This window comes from Pseudorasbora parva, chromosome 5 (assembly GCF_024679245.1).
Source record: "Pseudorasbora parva isolate DD20220531a chromosome 5, ASM2467924v1, whole genome shotgun sequence".
In the NCBI taxonomy this organism is placed as follows: Eukaryota; Metazoa; Chordata; class Actinopteri; order Cypriniformes; family Gobionidae; genus Pseudorasbora; species Pseudorasbora parva.
The window spans coordinates 42,913,063-42,939,605 of NC_090176.1; the positions used below are offsets into that span (position 1 = coordinate 42,913,063).

Here is a 26,543-nt window from a genome sequence, read left to right on the forward strand (position 1 = left end):
AGAGTATGAAAAAAAAAACATTTTATAAAGATTAGGTGGGGGTGATGAGAAGAAATCCTCAGTATATCAGTTGGAATCTGTAAGGAAAACAGTTAGTTTTGAAGAATTTTTATTTAAGTGATAATCCAGCCACACAAGGCTCCATATGATGAATAACTGATATTAAGTCAAATGTTAGCTTTGCGAGTGGGCAACATCTCAAACTACAAACCTGTGCGTCCCACTCTTCCCCGGCAAGCGAAACGCCTATCTTTCTGTGTAACTCTGTGTCGAACTGAGTCTGATATTGCTCTGCAGTGTCTCTAAAAGGAGGAGGGGTCGGCTCTGGGGTCACACGAGCCTCCACAATCTTATGTGTTGGAGGCCTAACAGGCTTGATGATCTTTTGATGAGCAGCTGTTGAGGATAACTCTTTTTGCAGTGTGGCAATAGCAGAACCTGCTATTGAAACCTGACCAACCCAAGAAGAGCAACATTACCACAGAATACAGAATAGTTTTGTTTAGCCACACAGAGGGGAACAATCAGGGAACCTTTAGAAAGATGGTAGGACAACATTTATTAGTTAACAATTCCAGATAACTTGTATACTCAGTGATTTAATAACTAAATGATATAAGAGGTTGATGGAAAAACTAATGGATGGATGTTATGTTGAAAGTTATTGTGAAGTTTGTATATTAGGTATTGGGGGTGGGTTTTTTAGATTGGTCTGGATAGGCAGCACTTGTTAAAGGCTAGTGATAAAATGTTAAAATAAAGTCTACCACAAAGTGACTCAAATTCTGAGAATACTAGTGAAAATGCATATATTTAGCACTTTATTATTTAATACAGAACATAAATGTACTTTAATTTCAAAATGTATAAGTACTTGGTATGTTCTTTTGCTATAACAAAAGCAGCTACATGAAATCCACAAGTTTATACAAACCTGATGATTATTTTCTAGAATGATGCATCTTGTATCTTGTACTTCATTGAAAGCATAAAAACTGATATTTTGATGATTTGTCCATGACTGAACATGATTGACACAAATTTGTATTACTTTGATTAATAACTTAAAACTGTGCAAAATATATTTTTATTATTATTTTCATGTTTAAAATTTTCTAAAATCCCAAACAAAAAAGATTTTCATAGTGATCTCAGATTTTGGAACCCATTGTGTACAAATCTATGGTTGAATTCTAGAAACCGTGTTTCAGGCAAGCAGGAAAATTTAATTAAAAATTAAAAGAAAAGAATGAAATGAAATAAAAATAGATTTCAGATTTATTGCATGTTTCATTCACAAATGTATTAACGTTATATCAGTTTTCTCTCTGATTATCTATCCTCTTTCCTAAATATCTAAAAGCCCAGGTACCTTAAATAAGTGAGATTTCACTGCTTGCCTGTAATCACCAAATCTTACCTCACAGCTATGTTCTGGTTTTGGTACAGTAACTTTTGATACTGTAAAATGTGGAACGGGCGATGGTGCAAGGTCAATCTCCACCTTGGAGCTAATCTCAGTAGCTCTTTGAATCTATTACAAATCAACAGAAGAATATTTGAATGCATATACCCTAAAAAAAATTATGTTCATGTTTCAGCTTCTGTTAAATGCTTCTAACCTGGGTGACATGCACACTTTTCTCAGTAGTAGAAGTTTGCATTTCAGTGGGAATGAGCAACAGCTCCTTGTTACTTGAGACCTGTTGCTTAGTTGCTAGCATTTCCTGATGTCTTATATCAGCCTCTTCCTCCACCTGAGCCCCTTCAGCATGCGTGGGCTTTCGTACACGTGCATGACCAACAGCAGCAAGCACAGTGGCCACAGCTTCTGCTTTTTTCCCATCACCCTGGCAAGAGCAATCACTGATCAATATCTTTTTTTTTTTAAAACAGAGCTTGCATACTGTAAATGAAAAAAAAACAAAAAAAAAAAAAAACATATGGGATGAAAGCTGGAAAATACACCACCCAGTAAAGTTGTCTGCTAAATGTTAGTGTTGAAAGGTGTGGAAAAAGAGATGATTTAAGGGTAACATTTACTGGCCTTGCATTTAATCCAAAGAATACGGTATATAAGACTTAAATATTTAGAAAAGACAATGTTTTGTCTTCATAATCAAAATTATTTGTTGAAAACTGTTCAAAATAAGACCAGGAACAAGAAGTAAACAGTCATTTCAATATTTATTTTTTTTATTTTAAACTAAAAGTCAAATTGTATTTAATAACTCAACCTATCCATGAAATATTATGCAATGTAACCTTTCATATGTTGCCCTTAAACACAAAAACAGAAGGTGCTCTCTGAAAAACACAGTGAAGTGAATGTAAAACAGGATAGGAGGCATTAGAATTGAGACATTAGAATTGTGGCCAACTGAAATAACATTCTCTTAGATTCTACCTCTGCAGTTGATGAGATCTCTTCCAATAATCTCTCACTAGTGGTTGAAACATCAACATTGACTTTATGAGTTGTCACAGTTGTGACTGATTCCTCTTGGATTTCCTTACATGATATCTATGAACATGTGGAAAGAAATCTCTAAATTGCTGGCTAAATGTAAAAGGTAGGTATTTGGCAAGGTAGGCAAGGATGAAGTAATGGATGGAAAAATGGGCAGGTAAATACTGTTATTGTTGTCCTATAAAAATCTTTGTGGAGTCAGTGGTAAAAAAAAATGGAAATATGAGGTTTGTGATGTGTGACAACCACAGCACTAAAGTACCAGACTACCTGCTCATTTTGAGACGTAATGTGTACTGCAGTTATGCCGGTTTCAACACAGGGCTGTTCTACAGAGCCACTGAGCGGCCCACGACTACGAGCCTGGTCCACTGCCGCCACCACAGTGGCAACAGCAATACTTTTCTCATCCACGTTTTTCTGCTCCTTTTTCACATGCAAGTAGAATTGGGTTGCAACATGTTGTTAGAGTTTACATTACAGGCATTTTCACTGACAAATAAACATTTACACAAGATAGACACAGAAAGGAAGTAGTGGCACCACTGAATAAGTCTTTCGTAACACGCACATAGTTTGAAAGCAAGTTTGCCTAATGGGAAATTATTTACCTCTTTGACAGCACCAACTTGTTGCTGAACAGCAAAAGAGCCCTCCCAACGCTTTTCCATGTGGACCTGGGTAGAGGTCGTCTGGATTTGTGTTGCTCCGGCAATCATGCGGGTGTAGCTGGCTTCTGAAACATACCCCGCCTGTTTCCATGGGGGCAGAACCTCAGAGCCCTGCGTGACCTGTTTGCGGGTCATCACAGGGGATTTGACTGGTCTGATTGGGGAAACAGACAGTCTCGTAGATGGAGACACAGCTCTGAAATTAAATGGAAAATGTTATGAGAACATGAACCACAAACCTTAGGCTTTGGATTAATGAGAGCGGCGAAACTTGAATAAATGTACTATTTATTCCCATCTAAAAGCATTTTTGCCAATTGTTTTACAATTATTAAAGGGTTAGCTTACCCAAAAAATTAAAGTCTGTCATTAATTACTCACTCTCATGCCGTTCAACACCCATAAGACCTCCGTTCATCTTCGGAACACATTTTTGTTGAAATCCAATGGCTCAGAAAGGCCTCCATTGACACCAATGTAATTTTCTCTCTCAAGACCCATAAAATGCACTGAAGAGTCATTAAAAGTCCATCTCACTACAGTGGTTCTACAATAATTTTATAAAGCGATGAGAATATATTTTTTGCTTAAAAAAACAACAACTAAATAACGACTTATACATATAGTTATGGGCCGATTTCAAAACAAAGCTTCAAACTGTTATGAATCAGTATATTGATTCATGATTCGGATCGCCACGGTCACGTCATTTCAGCAGTTTGGCGGTTTGAAACGAGATCTGAATCATGAATCGATAGGCTGATTTATAACGGTTTGAAGCTTTGTTTTAAAATCGTCCATCACTATATAAATCGTTATTTCCGTTTTTTTGTGCACAAAAACTATACTCGTCACTTCATAAAATTATTGTAGAACCACTGTAGTGAGATGGACTTTGTAACAATGTCTTTAGTGCCTTTTATTGGCCTTGAGAGAGGAAATTAAATTGGTGTCAAAAATGGAGCCCTTTCTCAGCCATCGGATTTCAACAAAAATATCTTCATTTGTGTTCCGAAGATGAACAAAGGTCTTACCGGTGTCGAACGACATGAGGGTGAGTAATTAATGAATAATTTTTGGATGAACTAACCCTTTAAACATGTGTTTTTATGACCTCATTGACTACATGGAATATTAGTATTAGAAATTGAAGTCGTGACACAAAAAAAAATCTATTAATCTATCAAATGTGCGTACACATAATTTCAATCATATTTCTCAAAATTACCACTTATTTCTTTATGAATAAACATTTTGTTTTTTGCAATAAATCACAGAGTCCACCATTAGGAGCAAAAAGAAAAAGTCCATCACTTTAAAGGAATAGTTCTCCCAAAAACGAAAATTCTGTCATTAAATACTCACCCTCATTTCGTTCCAAACCCATAAGACTTTTGATCATCTTCGGAAAACAAATTAAGATCTTTTTGATGATATCTGAGACATTTCTGTCCCTCAATAGACAGCTATGCAACTGACACTTTGGACACTTCAAAAAGTTCATAAAGAGATCGTAAAACTAACGATCTGCGTACTACACAAGTACTGCGTAACACACAAGAACAAACTTTGGTTTTTGCACGACAAGCAAACAGGCTTGAGCTTTCGTTTACCACAACTGATGTGTGATTTGATGAATATTTGTGTGTGAATAAAAGCCTAGGCCCCACTTTATATAAGGTGGCCTTAACTACTATGTACTTACATAAAAAAATAAGTACAATGTACTTACTGTGTTCAAATTGTAATGCAAAACACCTTTGCTGATATTGAGGTGAGATACGGGTAGAGTTAGGGACAGGTGTGGTAATATGGGTAAGTTTAAGGGTAGGGTTAGGTGTAAGGGAAGTGCCAACTGTGTAATTACAAATGTAACTACAGAAATTAATTACAGACGTAATTACATGCAGGTATTTTTTTTAAATGTAAGTACAATATGAAAACATGTATGTACACAATAAGTCCATTGTATCAAATAATTAATTACAATGTTAGTACATAGTAGTTAAGGCCTCCTAATATAAAATGTGTCCAAAGCCTAAATTCAATCCAAATTTTGAAAATACTCAGATTTCATCAAAAATATCTTAATTTGTGTTCCGAAGATGAATGAAAATCTTACGAGTTTAGAACAACATGAGGGTTGAGTAATTAATGAAGGAACTTTCATTTTTGGGTGAACTAACACTTTTAAAGGACAACAATAGGTAAAAAATGAACCTATGGGGTAATTAACACATGGTTACCGAGTAGATCGTCCTCTGGGATGCGTTTTCATTAAAATCGAATGGAAAGAGTTTTATCTCTAAAAACAGATTAACTTATAATGCTAGTTTATGGGGCATGAAATAAGTAAAATTAAATGAAATCGCTAGTTAATACCACTAACAAGACTCAAAATAGCCTCACACTAACACAGAAGCATAATGAGGGTCCCTACATGCAAACCGAAGCATTGAGAACTTTGTAAGTGTACAAACAGTTTAAAGGGTTAGTTCACCCAAAAATTTAATTTACGTCATTAATGACTCACCCTAATGTTGTTCCACATCCGTAAGACCTCTGTTCATCTTCCGAACACAGTTTAAGATATTTTATATTTAGTCAGAGAGCGTATCCAAGGACACTTTACTGTCCATGTCCAGAAAGGGAATCAAAATATAATCAAAGTAGTCCATATGTGACATCAGGTAGTTAAGTAGAATCTCTTGAAGCATTGGAAAAACAATTTAGTCCAAAAATAACAAAAACTATGACTTTATTCAGCATTGTCTTCTCTTCCGCATTTGTTTTTAAACCTCAAATAAAGATTCAAACGGTCATGAATCAGCGGATTGATTCATGATTTGGATCACCAACAGAGTATGTGAGCGGAGTGGAGCGGCGGCAATTTCCCCTCCACGCTCTATGCATTCCAGAATCACTGCGGCTAACTGCTAAAGTATTTTAGTAAGCTCTGAAATATCACTATAAAGTTCGGTTTATAACCTGCATTAACTGAAAAAAATTATAAAAAAACAACAGGAGATTAAGAGCCTAGTTTCAACGTGGTTTATTGGAACATTTGTGTTCATTTTCCACCCACTATGCCAAACGTATAGGCTTTATCAGCTTTAAAAGTTAAATATCATTGATGCTTTTTGCAGTGCAAATTTTGTTTGAAAGTTTGGAAAGATGAACATACATTTTCATCAGTTATTTTATCTACGGATCAATACAGATTTCTGCTAATTCAAAATCATATAGCTTAATAGAATAATAGAATAACTGTATAATGTAACTACTGATAACAAGCAGGTAAGCACTACAAGATGTTTTTGAATGCATTAGAGAGAACGATTACATGTGTGAATAAGTGCTACCTGTTTCAGATGTGCTTTCACGCGATCATATTCAGTATGTAGAAGGTTAAAAAAAAACTTAAACTTTAACATCCCGCTCATGCCCATCGCCGTGATCCATCTGTATCAAGCTGGTTGTTTACCCTGTGAGTTCTGAACACTGCACTTTGCTTATTTAAATCTTTTTGTTTCTACACATATTAGGCTACATATTTCTCATGTCTGTGAGGCAAGCCTGTAGCCTGACAAGCCAGACCCACATCAAGATGTTTGGTCTGGAAACTCACCATAGACAGGGCTCAAGCCGAGGGGCGGGATAAACGGTTGTCTTTCAAACTCCCTCTGCATGCGATAGGATAGCACTACACCAACCAGAGCAACGAAGGTGAACCAGAGCTCGCTGACAGATTAAACATTCCCGTATCCGGTCGGCTAAACTCCGAACACATCTTCCCTTTTTTAAGAATGACTTCAGTGCCGTTCTTTGTTCTTTTCTCAGAGAAAAGCTTAACTCCAAGTCTTCCAGAATCGCAGTCAAAGGTGATTCGAAAGACTGCCGCCGTTCACCAGTTTCTGTGTTTACTAGAAGCACGCAAACGCAACTCGGCCGTCGTCATTATGGCCCCGCCCGCCGACTCTATACATGATGTGATTGGCCCGTCCAGATTGTGAGGAATACAGCTCAGAAAGGTATTGAGAGTTCCTAGACGACACTTGCGGGCAGATTAAATTTGCTGCCGCTAGGGTGCGTCTAGATTTCTAGGCTAGCAAGCCTGCTGAGTTTCCGTTTATTTGAGACGTGCTCCAGTTCATGAGCAATGAAAGCGATCGCTTCCGCAACCTCATAGTCGACTTATTTGTTTCTTATTTATTAAATATGCAATTGGCCAAAGAAACCTTTATTAAAATTAAGAGACAATTTGTACAAAAGAAAGAAAGGCTTTTTACAAAACAAAACTTAATATTAAACTAAATATAACCACCACAATCATTTCTGACCCACTCGCATCTTTGCACTTATAGCCAATATAATCAGATGAAATTTAAAAATAATATTATAATATTTAAACATAAATATGAAAGAAAGAAAACATTGTTTAATGGCTACAACAAGTATAGTAAGCTACAGATTTATGTCATGTCTGAGCTGGATTTGAACGAACATCATTTTACCGGCGGGTTCATGAGCGTGCGCCTGCGGATTACTGAGTCACACCGGCTTCGTTCCACTCATTAGACATTACAGGCTCGCTCTCGCCAGAACGCCCACGTATTCAAAAATGGTCGGGTTTAAATCGGGTTTGGGCTCATAATTACAGGTAATGTGTCTGGCACGGGCTCTCGGGTGCACGGGTTCGGGTGGGTCGGGCTTGATTTTTTTGTGCCGATATAAGTTCTAGTTCTGGCTAAAAATGTAGTTATTAATATTATGTGCCGGCACGTTGGCATGAATTGTACTCGTGATGGAGCGGTAGTGGAGCACTCTCGGAGCGAGTGAAAACCACAACGCTCCGACTTTTAAAAAATCTGCTCCTCACTCCATTCAAAATCTCGCCGCTCCACTCCTCGCTCCGCTCCCACTCCACTCCACTCACATACTCTGATCAATGTCACGTGATTTCAGCAGTTTGGCAGTTTGACACGCGATCCAAATCATGAATCAATAAGCTGATTCATGACCGTTTGAATCTTTATTTGAGGTTTGAAAACAAACGCGGAAGAGAAGACAATGCTGAATAAAGTCGTCGTTTTTGTTATTTTTGGACCAAAATATATTTTCGATGCATCAAGAGATTCTAACTAACTAACTGATGTCACATATGGACTACTTTGATTATGTTTTTACTCCCTTTACGGACATAGACAGTGAAGTGTACATACACTTGGATACGCTCTTGGACCAAATATAAAATCTCTTAAACTGTGTTCTGAAAATGAACGGAGGTCTTACGGGTGTGGAAGAACATTAGGGTGAGTCATTAATGACATAAATTAAAATTTGGGGTGAACTAACCCTTTAATAAGAAGATACTTTATAAAGAGAGTACATTACATGTATACAGACAAGTAGCCATCTTGGAAAACAGTCTCGACAAGTTGAGCCACGATCCCTGTGCTAAGTGATGAACTGTGACTTGGAATCTCATATGCGACACCTTCTTCCCTTATAGTTAGTCAACCATATATTTTAATAAACAGATATAATTCATGCTTTTCTATGTGATTAAATTTCCCAAACTTAATTCCTATCGATCAGCTCACTTAGCACAGCGTTCATGGCTTGACTGTTCGAGACTGTTTTCCGAGATGGCTACTGTCTGTATACACATAATGTACTGTCTTTATAAAGTATCTTCTTATTAAACTGTTTGTACACTTACAAAGTTCGAAATGCTTCGGTTTGCATGTAGGGACTCTCATTATGTTACTGTGTTAGTGAGAGGCTATTTTGAGCCTTGTTAGTGGTATTAACTAGTGATTTCATTTTACTTATTCTATGTCCCATACACTTGCGTTATAGGCTAATCTGTATTTAGAGATAAAACTCTTTACATTCTATTTAAATGAAAACACATACCAGAGAACGAGCTACTCGGTAACCATGTGTTAATTACCCCTAGGTTCATTTTTCACCGGAGCTGTCCTTTAAAATTATGTAAATAATTTATTACTTTAATGCTATCAACAAAATCAACATAGGTTTATAATCAAGTCCAATTAAATATATAATATGAATTGTCTACACATTTAAATCTGAAAACTTTAGACACATTACCTGACAGGAGTGGGTGTCGGGCCCTTAACATGCCTCACAGGAGAGGGAGACTGATGGCGAGCAGCTGACACTTTAGTCACTTGTGAAGGGGGGGATTTGGAGGTTGGTTTAGGGGGCACACGAGGTGGAGTCTTATGTGCCAGCTGTTGGGTCACAACCCCACCCTCTACTTGCATTTGCATTGTTGCAGAGGCCTCATAATGAGCCTCCATCTTCTGTTAAAAGAAAATAACAATTAATACAGTAAAGGGTAATAATATGATGCTTTCTGGAAAACTGCTTTGGCTTGTTCACTGTTGAGACCGTCACTCACCTTCTCCACTCTAGTCTGACGAGTCTGTGAAATCTGAGAGGCTGAAATTATTGTTTTTGACTTCTTTGCAGGTACAGCTTCTTCTTCACCTGTGAATCATGAATTAAATTCTTATTACAGCATCTATTATATAAACATAAAATAGAAAATGCATGCTACACATTTTTTACAAAATCTTAAAAATCCTACCCTGAACAAGCAACTCTGCGGTTGAAGTTGCACGTCCACTGCTGTTAGAAGCACTGACAGAATAAGTTCCAGAATCTTCTGGGAAGGCTTCGGCAATCAACAAACTGTATAGGTCTCCATCTTGTACAATCTGAAAGTCAGCAGAGCTCTGAATCTCAGCTCCCTCTCTGTAGAACTTTACCACAGGTGCAGGGATTCCTGTAACTCGAACATCCAGTCTCACTTGGCTCCCTTGTCTCACAGTCATACTTTGTAGTCTCTGAATGAAGTTTGGTGGCGCAGTTTCAGCTGCAAATTGATAGATAGTTAAATATGATAAATATGATAGATGGTATTTTCAAACTTTTAACACAACAGTTAACAGTATCACACATTCTCTCTTAAGGCTAATTCACACTGCACAGATGCCTTAGCAATGCAGTCAATTCACCAGATTACAGTACATCACTTCTCAGACATTCTACAACTCGAAAAACACCAAATAAACATGTTCAATCAGCGAAAACAATGTAGACTATGCTAACACAAGCTGACAGGGGTGTTGCTGTCTGTCTGAATAATTATAATAAGTTATGATGATAATGTATAATAGCTCATAATTCTCTTTTATTAGCCTTTAATATACAAACCTTGCTTGACGTTTGCAATATTACTAAATAAAAGTCGATGTCCTTCCTGGAAGAAACACCTGCTTTAAAAGCAGTATATTGTGTTGTAAAGTTGTAATTTCAAAAGGGATGTTATCAATGTTTAATCCTAACTTTCTGTACTGTTAAAAACACCAAAAATAGATACACCTAAGATTAAAATTGCATATAAAACAAAGGTTCAAATGCTATTATTAAAATAAAAATTGTGAATAAGATTATAAATAAAGTAGAGTATTTGAGTAATAGGCCTTAGAATGAGAGAATTGTTCAATTACCCCTCCTCAGTCCAGTCAGCTTTGGTGTTTTTCTCGCGACATCGAATTGTCTGTCAAAGCGCCCAAAATATACACAATATTTTTTTCTTTACATTTTGTAATGTTACATTTTGTCCACGGAAAACGCTAGGGTATTTTACAGTGCGAAGCGCATGTCACTGCATCAGAGCTCAAGTTCAACTTGCGCAATTCAGTTTTAACCAATAACAACGTGTGTCAAAGCGAACGTGCCATCCCTGTCGGAAGTAGCTAGAGATGGAGTTACGTCGGAAACAGAACGGGCCATCTATCCTTTTGTTGACGCGCATATCTAAACGGAAGTGGCTGGTTGAAAACGCAGTTAAAGGTGTATTTATATATGAAAACACTTTTGAGTGTTTTTGAGTGTTTTTATATATGAAACCATTTGTCCTTCAATATCCCCTTCAGAACTGCCTTGTAAGCACTTAAGGTGACACATTCCTTTTCCATAAATTATTCATGAAATGACAGCCTTCATGTGCCAATTAACAGCCTATCTCACTGGATATCTGTACCACTTTCTATAACAAGAAACAGTCATTAACTAAGTCGACCAATCCACATATTTGCTTACTGTAGCTTAAGGGTGCCAGCACATTCATGACCATACTACAAATTAACTTGCTAATAATCACTATAGCCTAATTATTAACCAAATGAGGCAATGTAATATTTTATTGTAGTATTTATTTATTGTTTGTATTTATTCTAACTTTAGTAGGCTAAATGGCATTTTGGAAGGCAAACTTTTATAAGCATGTACAAACAAATATAAGCATGTGTAGCCTTTCTTCTTTTCTTTTTCTGGTGTCAATAGCGAAAACCAAATTACTGGTTATTACCTGTAACCAGCAGTTCAGCTGTGCTAGTGGCTTGTCCAGCGCCATTGGTGGCTCTCACAGAAAATCTTCCACTGTGTGCGGCTGTCACGGCAGGGATCATCAGAACAGCGCGGCCATCGCTGAACGAGATCTGAGCGCCGGGCAGAGCGGCAGCAGTAAGAACCTGGCCATCACGAAACCAGCTCACCTCTGGAACTGGATTACCTGTGGGTAATATATTAAAATATTTAAAATATATTTAAAATATACAGATTATATATATTCAAATATATCTTAATCTGTAGTCAAAAATAGTGTCTGCTGGGTGGACAAAAAGATGAAGATGGCCCCTTTTTGCATATTATATAAATCCTGAGCTGAACATGCATATGGTACCATATTATGATGGTTAAACATTGCACATTGAACAATTAATTTACTCGCTATTATAACTTTATTTATAAATATAAAGAAAATGTAAGTTAACTTAAACCCAAGCTGATGTTTAGGTAAATGCTTCACTGTCCCTCCCACAAAGTGATCAAACAATAATGGCTGGATCAATAATGGCTGCAACAGATGCCAAGGTAGAACTGCTTATTCAAATAAATCCATCAATGCTAAGTATCTGAAGAGTTATGTAAATAAATACAAATAGTCCATAAACTAATTTCACATTATATAAAAGACTCAAGAGTAATTCTACAATGCACCAATGGAATGGCTTGTGGAGAAAATTCTTACCACTAACTTGAGCTTCGAACGTTGCAGCACTACCCTCAAGTGCCACAACGCTCTGAAGCGGCTGTGTAAATGTTGGCGCCTGTGTTGACATGGTGGAAGGCACCCTAAAGAAATGCATAGAATAAGGTTATAGTTTTGTCATTAAACCCTGCAAAATGTAAACAATATAATATCTAAATTCAAAAATAGTACAGTACTTTTAGCAGCTTCTAAACAGACTAATCATTAGCGTGATCCCTATCAACCTGGCCTGTTATTTGAGATTCAATGGCTCCATTAGGTGTTAGGCCAAACATTTGGGCCTCGTATCAACTGACAGCTCTTGAGACATGACAGTAACAACTGTGGCTTGCGGTGAGTTCTTTTCCGGCATGACGCATAATTTAGAATAGCCCTCCAGTTATAACAGTCAGACAGGCCTGTATCATCAAATCTAATGCATCACTAAATCAGTGGTTTATGCATCTTTATTCAACATGTGACTCAATCTCATTGCTGGATTGAACAACTGGTCATCTACCAAAGCAAAATACTGAGCGTTTTCAGACTCCCACGCTGAGTTTATTCATAAACATACTGCATAATCACACAATCTTAAGGTTTAAACACTCCTTTAAGATGAACAGTTTTAAGATGAACATGTCTTGATTGTCTGAAGAATAAAAAAGTTACTTGAAGAGAGCTAGTTTATAAATAGAATTTAAAATGGCTGACAGGAACTGCTAGATGCATGACCTTTACCTAAAATAGAACAACACTGATGGAACAAAATCAAGATATAGTTCAATTCTATTACTGTAAAATTAAGTTTGTGTATAATCAGTATGTTAGCTACTAGGATAGTTATCATAACTAATTTTGTAGTTAAATTTAGATATTTAAATTAATTAAGTTAAATCAAAATGAAAACTTGAGCATTGCTCCGAAATATACAACCACAACACAACAATGTATTATTTATTTATTTTTTGCTTTTAAGAGACTTTTTGAGGGGTAGCACAGTCCTGTTCCCCATGTACATACTATTGTACATTATAATAATTACAAAAACTGGGTAATAACTTGATACAAACTCTAAACCCACCTCTATAAACATAACCTTAACTCATTACCTCATATTACCCAGTACTTTCTTAGATAAGCACACTGTAAGTACATGTAAGTGCGTACTGTAAAATAAAGTGCAACCGAGACTAACAACTCTATAATACGACAGTAATTTGGCTTACATTCTTATTTATAAAAAAGAAAAAGAAAAAAAAGAAAAAAAGAGAGTGATAAAAAAATGTTCATAGTAATAATTCAACGGTACAACCAGGTTCATAAATATCAAAAGTTAAGTATTACTTTCCAACACATTCTCATTGACATTTGCAATTATTCCATGTGTCAACCTTAGGAAGCATAACTTGAAAATAACTGAAGATCTGCGCAACAATAAGGCAGAAGTTTCCAGCAACTACTTTAAGAAAATAAATTAAACTGCAATAAACGTCCATAAGCAAAGCGAACCCAGTGTCACAAAAGGCATCCTCTAAAAATAGTCAGTGCCCAGCTTTGATTGACAGTCACCATGTGGCACATAGCTGGAGGTGCAACTGATATCTCTGCTGCCGATTCCCTTAAAAAGACATCATGGCCCAGCTAGGTCACCACTCTAATGCTATCACAGGCTATTCTTGGCTTTACTAAAACCACAGCACCAATAAATAACCATCAAAAACAAAAAGTCTTAGGACAAAATCAAATGAATATGAATTAAAATGTTCAAAATCAAGTCCCTTTCCCATTAAATCTCTCAAAGTGAACATCGACTTTGGCATTTCTACTGACTTTATTAGTTAGAATCACACAACAAAGCATCATTAGAAAGCATTGAACTGGCACATGGGTACAAGAGCACAAAGCATACTTACTTGTATCCAAGAGTGCCTTGAATTGGAGGGACGAATCCCAAAGGGTTTTGTCTTCTGAAACAAAGTCCTTATCCAGATATGATTTCAGAAAACACAGTGTGAGAACGGATGAGCCTCGGAATATCCCAAAAAACAAAACTACACAGGGTCTTAGCCGTGTAGTTTTGCTTTTTCCCTTGCAATCCCTACACCCGAGGCAAGGCTGGGAATGCTCCAACTGCTCAGAAGTGTTAACATGGTGGTTTTACTTTATATACCCCTTGGCTAATCAGCATCATCACTACATTGCCATGCCCCATTGGCCGTCCCCTCACGAGGCATCATGGGAGGTAGCAGCCATTTTATGCGAACTCACACCTGTCACCCACTTTACTTAACATAACGCAGGACTCATTATTACAGAGTGTCTTAAACCCCCACACCTAAAGAAACAGGAAAAGGCCCCTCAAAAAGAGAGAAATCTTCAATAGCTTTACCTCATAAATAATCACTGTTACAGCATGTTGATCCCCAAGAGGTGAACCACCAAATGGGGGAGAAGGGCTGTCACTGTCACTCAGGCTCTGGGTCTGAGAGATAAATGCGTCCAGATCACAGGCAGTGTCCACCCATTTGTTTATCTTTTGTTTACCTGTATAGCAAGGCTGAATTTAATCTCAAAACTTTTAGAAGTTGCATTTATGAACATTACCATCATGGTGAGATCTAGAGGTAAAACTGACTGTGGAGACCATGTTAAAGACAGGCAGTGACGACATGTAAGTGGAATGCACTGACAATGACTTGCAAGTGTTAACTTTTGTCAGATAATAATCTAATGACAAAATGTTATACAGCTCTAACTACAAAAACAAATCGATATAGCTACTAAATTGAATTAAATTGTATCAGTACATAAATTGCGGTCTTTACTTTCATCTTTTGAATGCTCTTTTGTCTTCATTCAAATACACATATATGATCATCATCACGTGGGAGTTATTTAATAGTATGATTTATGATGTATTTAATAATTTCGCTTTCAGCAACAATCTCCAAACAACATCGTATAGCCACAGCTGATTTTCAGTTGTTTACTTTTGTTCAGAATGTGGTTACATGACATTACTTATTGGTTAATGGTCTGAATATTTTTGCAAAGCAACATACACAATTATCAGTTGCAAGCAGTAGTGTTACAGATATTATCATAATTCACAAAGAATTAGAAAATTAGGCTAAGTGAACTCTGATATCCAAAGTTTTCCCCTAAACAGCATCTGTGCCTGTGAATGCACGGAATGATCTGGATTCTTCTTACATGTCCCATAATAAGTCGCCTTTATGGTGGTCTGCCCCCTGTTAAAAATATATATACAAAAACTATTAAAAAGCCACTGTTTGGATTTGAATAGGCAAATGCTTACTGGATCATTATTAGAGTGATTATTTTGTCCCAAGCATGTTTTGCACCAGTTCTTCTAACCCTAATTGATGGTGTGTGTAGCTTTTCATTTCTTAAATGTGCCATTTCTTAAATGAACCATGTGCGACACATCATTGCTATATTACAGGATGAAATGTCAAGATTTATCAGGCTCAAATAGTGAAAGAATGGTTGGGAGGGAGCATGAAGAATCATTTTCACACATGAATTGGCACCTCTGAGTCCAGACCTTGAATTGATTTAAAGCTTTTGGGATGTGCTGGAGGAGACTTTACAGAGTGCTTGACTCTACAAAATCTGGACCAAAAATGTATTCACCTCTTGATGTAAATAAATCAATAGGGGGATAGATTTTTGGCCAAGATCTCTGTGTCGTCCTACATGGTTGATTAAGAAATGAAAAGCTACACACGCCATAAGAACCACATGCCAAACATATAACATGCTAAAAACATAATCACTGCAGTAATGACCCAATCATAGACTCTTAAGCATTTGCCAATGTAAATCCAAACAACAACTGTTTTGGCCAGGCAGTGTATGTACAATTAAATGTAAATAAATAAATAAATAAATACAGAGCCCCGTCTAGGGACATGGTGATGGAAAACATGAGATTTGCGTTTTGTGTGAAAGTTTTGCGTTCCTCCATGAAACTTTGTGTTGGTTCGCAAAATCCTTGCGTTTCCATCGTTCCATCGTAAAACAATTGTGCTCCCTTAAAACTTTGAATTAGCTCACAAAGAACATTTTGCAAGGGTACACAAAGTTTCTTGGGGCAACGCAAAACTTGCAAAAGAATGAAAAAGCGTTGACATACATTTTATCCTCCCATCTAATTTTTTTCCATCACTATTTCCCTTTAGGGTCTAAATATAGTGGATTTTTATAATTTTATAGTTTATTCATGTGTGTGTGCGTGTGTGTGCGTATGTGTGTGTGTGTGTGTGTGCGTGTGTGTGTGTGTGTGTGTGTGTGTGTGTGTGTGTGTGTGTGTGTGTGTGTGTGTGTGTGTGTGTGTGTGTGTGTGTTTGAATCACTTAGCTCTCGTCACATGCTGAAACCTTAGTATCACTCTTGCAGAGCACTTGAGGATAAGTCCAGTGTGAGCTGTGGTCTTTTTCCACCAATGCATTTTGCTCGTTCAGTCTGGAGAGGAAGTGTGGAGTGGCCCTAAGTAAATCAGATTGCTAATAATTTACTGCACTGAATATGAAGCAGAAATCAACAAACAAAAAAGGGCAACCAAAAATGTTAACTTGTGCCTAATAAAGCATGTGTTGCCTTTATTGTTTACTGTTGGAAAAGAAAGTACGGACCCACTTTATATTAAGTGGCCTTAACTACTTTGTAGTAACATTTCAATTAATAATTTGATACAATACACTTATTGTGTATATACATGTTTTTACATTGTACTTACATTTTTAAGAATACCGGAACGTAATTACGTCTTTAATTAATTTTTGTAGTTACATTTGTAATTACACAGTTGGCACTTCCCTTACCCCTAACCGTACCCTTAAACTGACCCACACCACCACACCTGTCCCTAACTCTACCCGCCTTAATATCAGCAAAAGGGCTTTGCAATACAATTTGAACACAGTAAGTACATTGTACTTATTTTCTGATGTAAGTACATTGTACTTAAGGCCAACTAATATAAAGTGGGGCCGAAAGAACTAAGTGAAAGAGTAAAGAGGACTAGAGATAAAGTTAAAAGTATCTGTGAGACAGCTGTATTTAAATGCAGAGTGAGGAATGACACCACAGACACCTTCCCAGTAGGGTGACATAGCAAGGAAGCAAAGGTGTAACCCGAGAGCCCCGAGTTATGCTGTGTGATAACAGTAACATGCCCCTGGCTAATAATAACCTTCTCTTTCATTAAAAAGAGACAATTAAATCAAACTGGAAATTTTGAGGCTTTTACTCTGTAACTTTTGATGTCATCTGTGTGCTAAGCTAATGTAATGACAGTTCATCATTTAATATTATTCATAATTATTTATCTTCTGGCAAAACCAACTAAAATTACTGATGACTCATCTTGCACTTAATGAATCAATATTGTTATTAACAATAAGGTCTCTAAAACAATATTTTAATATGTTCCTTCCCCGCTTCATTTTTAATTGGAAAAGGCTTCGAAAAAAATAAAATTAAAATAAAACAACTTAAAAGTGTCTTTATGGAACAGGTTTTAAGCAAGTCTTAAGTTACAGAATATATAATACCGCCTGCATCTGTTTTATATATAAAATGTATTTCCTATATCAATAGGAAATATTAGAAAATGTACTTGTCAACAAAATCAACAGAAATTCAGAACACTAAACTGAAACTCGATCTTGACCAAATGAGCATATGGATATTACACCATATGACACTTCTGACAAGAAACGTTCATGCAATAAACAAAGTTAACTGTTATGTGTCTATTAGTTGGTGGGTTGGTGAATATATTTCCGGTCATCACCTACCTTAAATCAAATTACAGTCTCTCTCACAACCAAGGGTTTACTGTATGCTGAAGACAGATGACATCACCCTGACTATAACCTTACTCAGCCCTCCTATTTTTCAAGCTAACGGCTGATAAGTTAGAATGAAGTCCTTTGAACGGCAATTTGTGTAAAATAAGAATCACTATAAATTTCATCTTTTAATATAAGGCTTTACCTTTATATTAAGTGCCTTTACTATGTACTAAAAGGAAAAGACATTTGATACAATGCACTTATCGTGTACATGTTTTCCATTTGCACTTATACACCGATCAGGCATAACATTATGACCGACAAGTGAAGTGAATAACACTGATTATCTCTTCATGTTAGTGGGGGGGGATATAATAGGCAGCAAGTGAACATTTTGTCCTCACAGTTCATGTGTTAGAAATGGGCAAGCGTAAGGATCTGAGCAAGTTTAACAAAGGTCAAATTGTGATGACTATATGACTGGATCAGTGGTCAGTATATATCAAAAGTGGTCCAATGAAGGAACAGTGGTGAACCAGCAACAGGGTCATGGGCGGCCAAGGCTCATTGATGCACGTGGGGAGCGTCAGAATACATTGAAATTTGTTGTGTATGGGTACCCATGCTGACTCCTGTCCACAACCGAAAGCGCCAACAGTACGCATATCAGCATCAGAACTGCCCCACAGGGCAATGGAAAAAGGTGGCCTGGTTTATAAATTACTTTTTCTTTTTGGGTGCATGTGCATTCGTCGATTAGCTGGGAAACACATGGTACGATGATGCACGATGGGGAGAAGGCAAGTGGAGGCAGTGTGATGCTTTGGGCAATGTTCTGCATGGGAAACCTTGGGTCCTGCCATCCATATTGTTACTTTGACACGTACCACCTACCAAAGCACTGTTGCAGACTGTGACAACAGGGTGGTTAAGAGCTGTGAGAGAACGGAGCAAGGCCGGTGGCGTGATTGCAAATGAGCTTCACCTGTGCGTCACATAGACCATGAATATCCTTTCATGAAAATGGTATTCCCTGGTGGCTGGGGCCTCTTTCAGCAGGATAATGCTCCCTGCCAAAGTCAAAATTGTTTAGGAATGGTTTGAGGAGCACAACAACGAGTTTGAGGTGTTGACTTGGTCTCCAAATTACTCAGATCTCAATCCAATCGAGCATCTGTGGGATGTGTTGCACAAACAAGTCTGATCCATGGAGGCCCCACTTTGCAACTTACAGGACTTAAAGGATGCTGCTAACATCTTGGTGCTAGATACCACAGCACACCTTCAGAGGTCTAGTGGACAGTTTTGATAGTCCACTTTAGACACTAACTAACTTTGCAATTACATGTCAACTACTAGATTAAATTATTAGTTGTCTGCCTGACACTTTATATTGATGCTCCATGAGACATTCGATATGAGTAACTTTGCAAGTATGTCAACTTATTCTACTAATCCGAACCCTAACACCTAACCTAACAGTCTACTAATACTCTAATGTGAGTTAGTTGATATGTAGTTGCAAATTATTGAGAGCTTGTTGACATGTAGTTGCAAAGTTACTTAATAGATGTCTAAAGTGGAACATCAAAAACTTGAACCAACATTTGTTGTATTTTATTATATTTAGTGAGCTTTCCATAATAGATAAATAATAACCATAATATATGATATTAAATTAAGGTTAACCCCTTTAAACAGTAAATCAAGACTTAACCAAACATTCTCACCAAAGGGAAAGTTCATCCAAAAAGGAAAAAAAGAAAGAAAATTCTCATCACAATTATTTTTCTTCTCTAGTAGACAAAAGATGATCTCTCAAAATGTGTTTACTTACTTAGCTATTTATTAATTTACTTGACTATATATTAATTTATTTAGTTGATTTGTACAATTTAAATAATAAATATATGTTTAGGACCATTTATTTTTATTGTATGGGCAAAATACCTTATTTTGTGTTCTGCAGTTGTACAGATTTAAAGGATATGAGGGTGAGTGAATGAAGACTGAATTTTACTTTGGTGGATTTGTTAAATAAATAAATAAAACACACACACATAAGCAACTACTTTATAAATAAATAATTTAATTGCAAAATTCTGAACACTTTATTTCAGAAATGTAACTATAAATAACTGGAGAGCAGAACAGGACTTCATTACCATCACAAAGGGAATTGAATGCAGCCATCGCTACTTGCATAATATAGTAGGAAAATACAGATTTTAATCAGAGCATGTCGAATTTGATTATTGCAAAACATTGTTATAGAAATTTCAATGTTTATAGCGAAAATGAACAAATATGTGGTTAGTTGTGACATAACTTTTTTAATTAAAAAAACAAAAACAAAACATTATTTTATGTTAACATTTATATGAATGTATAAGGCTAAGTGTATATTTAGGTCATGTGACTAATCAAATCCTGTAAAATTACAAATATTCATAAAGAGCTTCATGCATTATAATTATATATAATAATAATTATTAGATGAAGTACAGCACATCGCATCACACCACAAGATGTGTCAAATGTGTTTTTATCTACCCATGTGCAAACATAATAACTGTGCACAGCAGTGGTTTTGAGAAAAAGGTTCAAAAGTGACAGTCCCAATTATAACAGCAGCAGATAGAGGAGCCACAAGAAGAAACAGAGGGTGCCAAAACAGGTGTGCCAGTCCAGTTTGAGAACGTCAAAATCAGGGCTGCTGTTACCTTTGACCTGCAGCATGGAGCTGGATGAGATTGTGCCAGCTGAGCTTGAGGCAATAACCACATACTGCCCAGAGTCTCTCACTGCAGAGCTGTGAATGAACATTACATGCTTGCCTTCTTTATGGGACAGTTCTATGTGCTCATCATTGGCCATTTTGTGTCCATTCTTGAACCTGAACAAAGAGTGAATTATGTCACACAATCACACCACAGCAAAAAAAGAGGCACTCATTAATACAGACTCAATGGAAGAGAGAAATTAGAGGTATGTTAAAGTTGAAGGTTCTACAGAAGATACATAAAAGGAAATGTTAGCTACAGGAAATGTAGATTAAAAAGTTAGAATGAATGGATATGCATGATAATGGAAGAAATTAAATAGTTTAATGGAATCAAAGTGAATTTAAAACATCAACTTTCCTTACCAATCCTGCTTCATGCAGCCAGACAAAAATGTGTGTTCATCTATCTGAGCTACAAACACTGGGTTTGTGATGAATTTAGTTTTTAAAAACTGGATATTTATCTAAACGTTGTATAAATGAGAATTTGCCACCCTTTTAGATCTATTTATGCTTACACCAATACTGCATTTATCACATTATTACTGTGTTAGGGTAAACACAGTAATAAAAAAAGAACTGTTATCTGTAAAATAACTGTTTTTTATTTTTATATATTAATAAGTGTAATTTATTAATTTGATGGCAAAGCTGAATTTTCAGCATCATTACTTCAGTCTTAAGTGCCACATGATTTCTCAGAAATTATTCTAATATGCTGATTTGCTGCTCAAGAAATATTTATTTTATTAAAAACCACCGTTCAAAATAGTTGTACTACTTAATATTACTTTTTTGAGGATTCTTTAATGAAAAATATTTCATAACATTATAGGTCTTTGCTATCACTTTTAAACAATGTAAGACATCACTCCTGAAATATTTCCATATTTTCTTCTTTCTGACCCCAAACTATTGAAAAGTATTATATTATATTATATTATATTATATTATATTATATTATATTATATTATATTATATTATATTATATAGAAGAAATAGCAAAGAATGTTTTTCTTTATAGGTCAAGTTTGTTATAAGCTACCCACCAGGTTAATGTAGGCTCAGGGAATCCAGTGACTTCCACCTCCAGGGTCACCGGAGAGCCCTCCATTACTGTGGCATTAGACAAGGGTTTGGAGAAGTTAGGACCTGTGCCACCTGTCAATTTGCCAATAACCTTTTTGGAAGATGCCAGCCTGATCTCCTCTCTGATGGCTGTGGGCTTGCAGAGATCCGAATCCAGCTCTGTTGTTAATGGGGTTGTCGTTGCATGCGTGTTATTGGGCTGAACACTGTGGCATTGACCCACACTGGACTCATGCACACACTTTTGCATCTCAGTATGACTCTCATGCACGTAAAGCGATTCAGTGATGCTGCCTGGAGGTGGGTTGATAGATTTCTTTAAGATGCTGGAGATGGTGTTTGACACAAGACTAGGAGCAGGTACTGTGAGGGGGCTTTGAACAAAGGAGGATGATTCTGCTCTAAATCTGGCCCCAAAGCCAGTAGTGGGGGATGGGTAACTCTCGGCCTGGCTCGACATCCACTCCCGTTGCCTCTGGTGTAGGGTTTCGCCCTGCTGGGAGTGGAACTGGTGGTTGTATTGGTTAACGCGATGGCTGTGAGAGCTCACGCAATAGCCATCATCAAGGTCATTTTCTGACTGAATAATGTTGGATTCTGGAGTCTCAGATAAGGGAGGCAGGGAGATGTCATCTGGGGAGGTGCACTCATATTCATCATTGGAGAGTGATTCCTCAGTGAGATGGTCAGGCTGGAACTCACTCTCGGCTACACTTCCTACAGGAACTGCTGGCTCTGGTGTTCCATGTAACAAAAAGTCCTCCTCTAAAGAATGATGAGCTGTTGTCTATAGATATAAAACACAAAAATAAATAGAAAAAAAGATAAATAGAAAAGTAAAATCTCCCTGTAAAATAATTTTGTGTTGCCATTTTTTTCAGTTAACATTTAAAAGCTCAAAATCTGCTTTAAAATGTATTTAAATTCAGTGTTTTGTAATCTTAAAGGTGTCATGAACTGGCTTTTAAAAAATGGTATACTATTGTCTGAGGTCAACTAATGATGTTTGTGTGGTTTTTATATTCAAAAACTGATAAGTAATAGGCTATTTCTACACTGGTTTTGAGGCTTCCTTCTGAACCCTGGGTTTTGATGGGCACGCACTAGAGATTTAGAAGTAAATGCCCACAGCTAGGATTGGATAATATTTGCATATTTAATGAGCTTAAGCTCCGCTGACAGTTCAGTTCACACGAGGGAGGGATTTTTTTGAAAGCGGCACCAGAATGATTCTCTTGATTACAGGGCTTGTAAACGTCTTTATCAAACAAAGATAATAATTTATTTCTCATCCACACGCGATTGATTGTAATATTATTTTCGTATTACTTGGCCCGCCCGATCAAGAAAGGAATGTTATACATATAGATGTAGTAGGCACAGCATTGTGTTTTAATCTCAAATGTCTACAAATCCAGCATCGACCTGAGACTTGTTTACAAACGATTCCGCAGTGAAATTTAGTGAACACGCACGCGTACATGTCTTCCCCACGTCAGCTAGAACTTTATTAAAAATAAATTAAGTATCACACATTCCTAATATTATGATAAAGTAAAAGGAAGCTTATGCAGCACACAGAAACGTTTTCTGATCCTGGTGTCAATAAAAGCTTTTCTTTGACTAAAAATGAAGTTTCAGCTCTGAAACTTACAGGATATTCTTATATTACCATGACCTTTTATATATCAAAAGCTCAAGGGAAAGTTGAATTCTCAATTCATCACCCCTTTAAATATTGTGACGTTCCTGTTTCCTGTCCTATGTGTCATTGTTGTAGACCAGTGTAGTTTTTTTGGTCTCCAGCACCACCGACTCCACCGTGTTGACCCTTGAGGAAAAAAACTACACAGGATTACAACAATGGCACACAAGACAGGACACAGAAAACAGGAACGTAACAAATTAACTCAAAATACTCTCAGTTAGCTGGCAACGTTACTTATTGTCAGTAGTGGAATGTCTAGTGGACCATTGGAATAAAGTGTAAGAAAAAGAGGATATCCATTTTACATGTCTGTTTGAGCAACACAACTGTTAACAGTGGTAATCAAAAGAAATGTTTCTTAAGTCTGAACAACTCAAATGACTCGAACCCAAAGACTTGAGAGGTGAACTAATCAATTCTGTTTCTGGGACTGCATGCGCATATGGGGCTGTCACGGCCCAGATCAGAAGGTGATGATGGAACTAACGACTCAAATCCGAAGACACAATGGGTGTACTAATCTTTCCAGGGAACAGATGTGATAAATGTGAAGTGACAAAAAAAAAAAAAGGTTAACTAACAGACTGCATAGCCTGAAGACAGAACTAAGAAATTAATGAATCATTTCCTTTTCCAAGTTTTGCTTTGGCTGCATTAGCTTATAATTTATTTTTTATTCCAAATGTGATCAATATTTGTGTAAGTACTAGATGTGTATCATGACATTTTAATTATATTCTGCTGAAATGAAGGAAATTACTTTTAAAAAAAGATTTCTTAATTCTGCTGAACGAGATTTAAAGATCCAAGTCTGTAAAATGATCCAAACTGACCACTACTACAAAAGAAACCTCTGATGCGAAGTATTGGAGTAATCCAAGCTTTGACGCCTCTCATGGTTCAAACAAACCGTGCTGGGCAACAAACTCAAGCTCCTCTTCTCTTATATATCAAAATCCTCTGGCATTTCACTTTAAAAAAAATAGTTTTAGACTGCTAGTTCATGACCGGTGGTTTGTTTTGCTCTATCCTCTGTGCTTTCATGTTCGTCAATACGTCGAGTCAAGGGTTACTCTTTTGCCGTAAATCAATGTGTACGTCCGTCTGTCAGAAGCTAGTTATTTTAGTTACTTTTAAATATGGATCTTTTTCTCACACAAACACATGGCTTCACTCCAGAAGGCCTTTATTAACCCCCTGGAGCCGTATTGGGCGCTTTTATGATGGACAGATGCAATTTTATGGACTTCAAAACAGAACAGCCATTCACTGCCATTATAAAGCTTGGAAGAACCAGGGCATTTTTTAATATAACTCTGATTGCATTCATCTGAAAGAAGAAAGTCATATACACCTAGGATGACTTGAGGATGAGTAAATTATGGGCTAATTTTCATTTTTGGGTGAACTATCCCTTTAAAAAGGATCTCTTTTAAAATCTTACGCCAAACTTTTCAAATGTACTGTATTAAAAATACATTGTTTATTTAAAAATAAATAAATAAATTTAACTCGGACTAAGAGAATGAATAAAATCTTAAAATTTGCCTGAATACATAAATCAGTCAATCAATCCCCTTTTCAAAATAGGAAAAGGTACCATTAGATTGACTCTTATGTCAAATAAGGCTTACCTTGGAATATATGTGCTTACCTTGGAATAAGGATGATTTCTACTACAGGCCTGATATTTGTCCTCAGAGTTGGTCTTCTGAACAGGATGCTGTTTGCCTATACCATGCAACTCCCTTTGGATATCTATGATGGTGGGGCGAGATAAAGCTGGATCTCGTGGTGGTGGAGGAGGAGGAGGAGGAGTTTCTTGTGAGTCCCTCTTGGTTTGCTGCATAATGTGACTCCTCTTATCCCGCTCCAAAGGGGAATGGTTTGCATTAATGGTGTGGGAGTGAGAGATGGAAGTATGCATTTCCTCTCTCCTCTCTATAGTAGATTTGCACATAATGGTCTCCACTTTGCTGGTCTTGGAATAGGCCTCCTGGGTGTGCAACCTGGTTTCTTGTAGCTTTTTTTGATGCTCCGGATGATGATTGTCTGGCAGATCTTGGCTTCTTGTTTTGCGAAGCTGAGGTTTCTTGTTTTCTTGATTTTTGCCAACAGGCATCTCTTTAGTGCAGTGTGGGCCTGTCATCTCAGGGGTATGTCCACTTTCCTTTGGTTCAGGCTGAAGAGGCAACGGAAAAAAGCATGGTTTAGGGTTGAGCGATTTTCTGAGTATTTATGATATATTTGCAATGCCTTTGCTTATGAATTAAAGAATAAATACCTATTATATTTGTTTATGATGTTTATTTAAGACCATCATTACACTGGTTTTATGATTCTTGTCTTGTGAATTGTCTTTGATTAACACTTTAGCAGCATATATGGTTTTAGAGTTTATATGCAAGTGTTATTAACTTCTGTGATTTACTTCAATTAACTATGGGGGTAATTAATTAGCTATGGGGGTTCTACCATTTCTTGTAACAACCTTTCCTTTTTTTTGTTATTTTTGACTAAGCGGTCTCTTCAGATCATTTCAGCAAAAACCAATCCCATTTCATACCCCATCCCAATACATGCTGGTAGAAATGTATACACATCGAGAGTTGTCTTGCTGAACTTTTTAATGAGACACGAACGTATAAAATGAAGGACAATGTAATTCTGGCATTTTTGAAATTGTAAGTCAAAGTGTTACTGGTGTTTACCGTATCAATGGTGTCCTGTTGTTTGTTGTCTTCAGGTGTAAGAGGATATTTCAAAGTCTCTAGCTACAGAAAGAGTTCATATGAAAATATTAGTACAAGTATGTATTTATATATATATATATATATATATATATATATATATATATATATATAT

At 36.7% G+C, this 26,543-nt stretch overlaps 2 protein-coding genes across 14 annotated transcripts in view; both read right to left on the minus strand.

The window, feature by feature from the left end:
• ttn.2 (titin, tandem duplicate 2) overlaps nt 1-14,396 on the minus strand; it is a 171,547-nt gene extending 157,151 nt beyond the window's left edge. For 12 of the 13 annotated variants that reach the window (XM_067444373.1, XM_067444378.1, XM_067444377.1 and 9 more), the window contains exons 1-12: nt 14,188-14,396; nt 12,272-12,375; nt 11,549-11,752; nt 9,761-10,048; nt 9,572-9,660; nt 9,259-9,473; nt 3,082-3,337; nt 2,741-2,896; nt 2,408-2,524; nt 1,623-1,850; nt 1,421-1,534; nt 212-451 (exon numbers count right to left, since the gene is read on the minus strand). In XM_067444373.1, coding sequence (XP_067300474.1) covers nt 212-451; nt 1,421-1,534; nt 1,623-1,850; nt 2,408-2,524; nt 2,741-2,896; nt 3,082-3,337; nt 9,259-9,473; nt 9,572-9,660; nt 9,761-10,048; nt 11,549-11,752; nt 12,272-12,362 — 1,998 coding nt within the window. In that variant the 5' untranslated portion in view covers nt 12,363-12,375; nt 14,188-14,396. The remainder of the gene's footprint in view (nt 1-211; nt 452-1,420; nt 1,535-1,622; nt 1,851-2,407; nt 2,525-2,740; nt 2,897-3,081; nt 3,338-9,258; nt 9,474-9,571; nt 9,661-9,760; nt 10,049-11,548; nt 11,753-12,271; nt 12,376-14,187) is intronic. The other variant, XM_067444370.1, reaches the window with a different exon arrangement.
• A 5,769-nt stretch (nt 14,397-20,165) lies between these two features.
• The window catches only part of ccdc141 (coiled-coil domain containing 141), a 41,580-nt gene continuing 35,202 nt past the window's right edge, over nt 20,166-26,543 (minus strand). Inside the window, exons 23-26 of the mRNA XM_067444425.1 lie at nt 26,390-26,452; nt 25,333-25,860; nt 21,931-22,757; nt 20,166-20,992 (exon numbers count right to left, since the gene is read on the minus strand). Of these exons, the coding sequence (XP_067300526.1) occupies nt 20,719-20,992; nt 21,931-22,757; nt 25,333-25,860; nt 26,390-26,452 (1,692 nt within the window). The 3' untranslated portion in view covers nt 20,166-20,718. The remainder of the gene's footprint in view (nt 20,993-21,930; nt 22,758-25,332; nt 25,861-26,389; nt 26,453-26,543) is intronic.